The sequence below is a fragment of the Aplysia californica genome, unplaced genomic scaffold (genome assembly GCF_000002075.1).
Source record: "Aplysia californica isolate F4 #8 unplaced genomic scaffold, AplCal3.0 scaffold00109, whole genome shotgun sequence".
Classification (NCBI taxonomy): domain Eukaryota; kingdom Metazoa; phylum Mollusca; class Gastropoda; order Aplysiida; family Aplysiidae; genus Aplysia; species Aplysia californica.
Genome location: NW_004797379.1, coordinates 734975 through 741232, shown reverse-complemented (window position 1 = coordinate 741232; position 6258 = coordinate 734975). Strand labels below are relative to the sequence as shown.

General features: G+C 40.0%; 1 protein-coding gene across 2 annotated transcripts in view; it reads right to left on the bottom strand.

Annotated features, from left to right (window-relative positions):
- LOC101863425 (zinc finger protein 143) overlaps positions 1 to 5495 on the bottom strand; it is a 19443-nt gene extending 13948 nt beyond the window's left edge. The window contains exons 1-5 of one of the 2 annotated variants that reach the window (XM_013080988.2): positions 3848 to 5495; positions 3161 to 3252; positions 1902 to 2015; positions 1477 to 1566; positions 279 to 463 (exon numbers count right to left, since the gene is read on the bottom strand). In XM_013080988.2, the coding sequence (XP_012936442.2) occupies positions 279 to 463; positions 1477 to 1566; positions 1902 to 2015; positions 3161 to 3252; positions 3848 to 5450 (2084 nt within the window). In that variant the 5' untranslated portion in view covers positions 5451 to 5495. The remainder of the gene's footprint in view (positions 1 to 278; positions 464 to 1476; positions 1567 to 1901; positions 2016 to 3160; positions 3253 to 3847) is intronic. The other variant, XM_035969043.1, reaches the window with a different exon arrangement.
- Between the last annotated feature and the right edge of the window lie 763 nt (positions 5496 to 6258).

The following is a 6258-nucleotide window of genomic DNA, read 5'->3' as shown; positions in this document are numbered from 1 at the left end:
CCCCCCCCCCCAAAAAAGTATATACATTTCACAGAGCCCCAAAATAAACAGCAAAACAGAAGTAATTAACTTCCAGAAAATCAAATGCACCATTTCTCAACTATGCAGGGAGATAGACTACATACATTTTTCCAAGAGAAATCGATGATCATCCAACAAAAGATATTGAAAGGCTTGAATGTGATGTCTGTTTAATAAAAAAAATCCTAACAAATGGTTTTGTGTAAGTGAACCAAAGAAGGCAAAAAGTGCAAAGAAAAATCCTAAGACAGACTTACTTGAACGTACGGTCCTCGTAATCATGAACGTTTCGCAGGTGCAAATCCAGCTGTCGTTTCGTCGGAAAGCTCATGTTGCAGCCAGCCTCCGGACACGGCTCAGTGCACGGGCGCTCGTGGAGCTTGCGATGTGTGTTCAGGTTGTACACCGTGGTGAACTTATGGCCACATCCTGGGTGGTCGCACTGTCAGGCAAATTAACAAAATCATATACATCTCATTATATAATAATATATAACAAATAGCATTTGTATAGCACATAACCCAGCTCTACAGCAAGCTCTATGCGCTTTACATTATATTACTACACCCAGAAGACCATAGAACGACCAGAAACATTATCTCAGCTTCCCGGGAAGCATACAGTGCAAGCAGCTGATATAAATGCTCAAACATTAACTAACTGAAAAGATCTCATTATATAATAGTAATAAACTGCGTTTTATTTGCAGTCGCAAGCGATCCACTTTAATCCCAAAAAATTGAGAATTTTCGATTTTTACACCTAAAGCTCTAACAAAGATGCACCTCTCAACATCACCAAAATGCAGTTTAATGCTATGGTCAAAGCCTACCATGTTTTTTGTTTTTCATAATTCTAGATAGAAACACATCAAAAACGACTTTTTTTTGGTCTGTGGTGTAAAGAGTACCGAAACGGACTTAAATGGATTGCTTGTAGCACTGACAATTTTTACAGTGCATATTCCAGCTCAACAGCAATCTCTACCCACTTAACAATATACATTTTTACCATAGGAGACCCTAGAGCACTCAAAAACATTTTCGGGTTCCACAGAAGCATATATGCAAGCAGTCAATCAAGAGCTCAAAGACTAACAAATTGACAAAAATCTTTCGCTGTCTGAAGCTGGATACCCATTCCTACTTGAGTGAAGAGGGGAAAATTTGAGTAAAGTGCCTTTCCAAAGCAATAACCTTCCGGTTGCACGCTCAACAGCCTAACTACTAGACCACCATCTTCAAATGCAATTTAAAACTAACTGCGGCTGGACTTTTAATGTTAAGCTTAACACTTTGGACAACAAACAAAATCAAACCATCAATACTATCATGTGCCACAATCTGAAAATTTGAGAATATAATAAAGTATATGATGATCATTCTCCACACTGAAATCCCCCCTCCCCCGCCCAACAAAACAGTTGCTCCGCGTCAAAGAACTCAAAATACTTACCACAAAATCCTTGCGACCTTCATGAGAGTCCATGTGCCGTTTCAGTTTATGAGGAGTCGTGAAAGCCCATTCACATCCCAAAAGAGTGCACTGATAAAGAATATAAAAATAAAAAGGAAAATTCAATAACGTTCAATGAATGACTTCAAGAAAAAGCATAAATATATTTTTAAAACATCTTAAAAAAAACCCAACGTATGCTAATAATACAAACAGAACAGCCTCTCCCTTGTAAGTTCTACAGGCCTTGTCGTTTTTACTTTCTCTTTTCAGATTTTTATAGCCAATATGCAGATCAAAGATAGTGGGGTTAGCATGAATCCCTTTTCTGGGCTTAACTCCTAACAAAAGAAAAAGTAATAGTGAAGGAATTTGTTACACGCGATTTTTGCTGCTAACCTAGTATAAGAAACAACCAGTCTTACCTTGTATGGTCTTTCTCCTGTGTGCAGCATTTCATGAACCTTCAGCTTTGACGCTTTCTTGAAAGTCTTCATACAGCCTGGTTCTGAACACCTCAACAGTTTTTTCTGAGATTTCTGGTTTACAAAAGAAAAAAAAAAAAGATTATCACATTTTGATTGAGTGCACTGTAAATTTTAATGATGTCCTCAGAACAAAGTAGACCTCGAGCTATAAATGCATTGTTATGTGTGTATACAAATCCATCAATTACCGTTCTCCACATTTCATAGTAGATAATACAGATTTACATTTTGTCTTTCTTACAAAAATAATAATTAAAATATCAGTTGAATAAAAACTCTAAAAAAAACAAAATTTATCATTAACAAGACTGTCATAAACTGGGTGAGTGGGTGTCCCAATGAATGAAATTCAGAATTTTAACACAAGACATATCTATATAATTTTATACAACAATTTACAACGATGCAAAATTCAAAAACTACACACAGTAAAGCATGTCAGAGCACACACAACTACAGAATGAAAAAAAAACAACACCTCCAAAACAAAAACAATCCCAAGAATACTTACATTTTTATAAAATCATGATGAACAAAGAAATTTTACACTCTTCACATACTTTTAAACTGAAGGAACTCTCTACAGACCAATCTGAGGGACCCTTGTGGTCGAGAGGTTACGTTGTTCACCTCTCATTCCATAGGTCCCGGGTTCGAATCCTGACAACGACGGTCCTCCTTTCACATCCCTTCCTGCTCTTTAAAAACAATGTTCTGTCGTCTGCTTTTGTCTCCACTTTCTGCCCCCGTCCCCTCATCTCCTCTGTGCTCCTGACTCTTTCTGCAGAATTTCTATGACTTCTCCTTTGCTCCTTCTTACCGCTGTCTTTCAGTCACACCCCTGATCTTATGTTAGGTAAGATTCTACCACCTAGTCTTCTCTGATAAAAGTCGAAAAATCTAGGAGGTCCCCTGTGCAAGTTGCCCACGTTAAAGATCCCTTGGTGACTAGGTGGTCCAAAATCGATAAGAGTAGGTTTCGTCCGACACCCGGGCAAAATTCAAAATTTCCTACTGATTGAAAATATCTAGTGTCCCATGTGCTCATATGACCTTATGCAGTTGTGAGCGCCGTAAAACAATCCCCCCCCCTCCCAAAAAAAGAAGGCCAATCTGACTTAATACTACTTTTGCCCTCTGCATTTTGCGTCAAATAAAAAAAGCTGCAGCAGCATCAAAATGATATAAAAAATTACCTTCAAGTTTGCATCTTCCTCCGCACCCTGGACTGAAACAGTCTGTATAACGTTTGCCGCATTATCAACCACTGGAACAAGTATAAACCCTGCTGAGGAAAGACAGAGAAACTCATGATACACAATGTTCACAACGAGAAATAAAAGCTTCTACGATATATTATAAAAATGAATGAGAAGATATTATTGCTCCTCTCACTGGGGTCGTGGGGTTTAAGCATGGTCCATCCTTTTGCTGATCAGCAGTGAAACCTTTTGAAGTCAATTTTTTAAAGCTGAAGTGACACAAACGAGAAAAAACCCAAAACCAAACAAGACTGCATTTCATTCTGTTCAGAATTTTTGTACTCTGAACCATTTTTTGCTAAAACTCGACTGACAGCCAGTTACAGCCCCATTTGTAACGAACATGAGAAAGCCATAATTTTGGTTTTATATTTATGGTTATTGGATACCTCTCTATAGCAGCAAGCAATACGAAAAATGTTAATTGTCATTAAACATGATGTTGTACAACATTACAGTAGTTGAGAACACAGGATCAAGAAAAACGGCCATTCATTAACTTTGAAAAAAAAAGAAATGATGAGAGATTATAATGGCTATCGTCTGTACACAACAAATTCTTCAAAATATTAGAGCAGCAATGAAGGAAAAAAATGGGACACTACGGACATAGAGCTCTACCTGGAATTTCTCCCACTGCTGCTGCAGCAAAATTGTTTTCAGCACTAGCATTGCTTGCACTTGCAGAAAGGATCTGTCCAGAGTCATTTACAACTTCCGCTTTGACATTCCCCGCTCCTTCCGTCATTTGAGAAAGCAACGGATTCTGGTTAACGTCTGAAGTGTTGATCACATACATTTGCTGTCCCTGGCCTAGCATTGATTTTGTGCTCTCACTGGAACTCAGATTTGTTGTGTTTATAACATACATCTGAGGCTGTCCTTGGTTCGTGTTCACCATGATTTTTGTAGCATTTTTATCATCATTCGAGATAGAAATGGTTGTGACACTGATGTCTGAACCAGTGAGATCAGTGGAGACTCCTTGTGGCTGTTGTAAGTACTCAGTTTTGATCAATGCTTGGTCCGGAGGTACTGATGACACTGATGATGAGTCTAACAAATTAATGGACTGGCCATCGAGAAGTGTGCTGATGGATGGATTTGATGAGCCGTTATCCAGACCTAAAAAATTTGGCAAGCTGTTCAGATTGAGCTCACTTGTATCACCGAGATTCGAAAGACTAGCAGAGGGAGTGCTGACAGACACCCCTGACACATGAAGAGATGGTAGCGATGAATGGGTGCCAGATGAAAACAACTGATGACTTTCATCACAAGCAACAGCTTGCTTTTCAACAGCAAACTCTGACACTGGGTAGTCAGAGCTACCTGCTGAAAAGTGTTCAAAGTTGTCATTCACACAGTTGCTTGGAACAGACAGTAAAATGTTATGGGGGTCTCCGATACTGTTACAAGATGCCGGTGTTGAGATGGCGGCAGATGCATGAGAATCTTCGAGAGAGTCAGAATGAAAGAGATTGTTAGCAATATCACTTGAGCCATCCACAGCAAAACTCTGACCGGTACTGTGATACTGACCAGTCGTAGAAACTAACGGATACGAACCAACTGTAAAACATTGCACATCACTTACGGCTACGGCTTGAGATTTTAAGGAAGATCTCACACTCTCATCAGTAGCGTCTGGTAAAGCTGATGAAAACACCAAGTCCTGTAAATTATCTGGAAGCTCCGAGTCGGAACCAATTACAGTAAAGAGGGAGGAGTCCAGGACCGAGCTGGAATCTTTTCCGTCCAAATTCAAAGCAGGACGCTCTAGAATACTGATCGTATTACCCTGGAAATCCATACCGTCTCCTTCAGTCAATACCTTATGAAGCTGAAAATCCTTCGATTTCAACCAGTTGAGATGACCGTCAGAACCCGAAACGACAATATCGAGCCCACCTTGAGAAAGTGCATTTGCATCTCCTTCTTCTTCTTCAGCTTCGGGGAGGTTGGCCACACAATCGTCTTCCTCCATCGCCATCGTCGACATTTCCTCACAACCGACGCCATCGTCGAGCGGAAGGGTGTCTGGTAACAAAGACATGGAGGAAACGAACGAATGAGTTTCGAGACATGGCACTTCCGAGGTAGATTCTTTGACACAGACATCGTGAATTCGATGTGTAGTTTGAAGACGATAAGTTTGAGCTTCATCTATGGGTTCATGGGCGCCGCCATGTTTTGGGCCATGAAGAGCCCCCGTTTTCGACATGGTTTAGGCCCCGCGGATCACCAATTCGGGGACGCCATTGTTGATGCAGAGCGTTCCGAAATGGTGTCGTGAGAAAATAGCCAGGTTTTTTTCCCGTTTTCTGGTGTTTCCGCGTAGGACAAGGTTCCCTGGGTAAAATTAATTGTGAGAGCTCAGTCACTTTTCTGTCAGCTTAAAAAACATCCTGCTTAGAAGCTGAGACCTCCACAAGTAGGTTATAATTTTCAATTATCTATTATGACCTCGGACAGGTCATGCATTTCTTTCCCAGAACACAAAAACCCAATACATGTACATGCGCTCAAGATCATGCTAACAGGGTCCGGCAAACTTACGAAAACACGTTTTACAATATGTACTTTGAATATTAGTTGTTTATGTATGAGAAAGGGCCCGAACCAAGATCATCTTGGTTGATTGCTGTGTCGTGTATGTGTGTGTGTGTGTGTGTGTGTGTGTGTGTGTATGTGTGGATGCGTGTGTGAGGTTTTTATTCTCTGTAATAATTTCATCGACGTAACACGCTCAGAGGTTATACTTGTTTCGGTTTGAACGCTACATAAAACTAATATTATTAAATAGGGTAGCATCATCATGTTCACAATTATCATCTTCATGCTCATCATTATCCCTCATCCTCTTCTTCTTCTTTTCCTTCTCCTTCTCCTTCTTCTTCTCCTTCTCCTTCTCCTTCTCCTTCTCCTTCTTCTTCCTCTTCCTCTTCCTATTCTTCTTCTTCTTCTTCTTCTTCTTCTTCTTCTTCTTCTTCTTCTTCTTCTTCTTCTTCTTCTTCTTCTTCTTCTTCTTC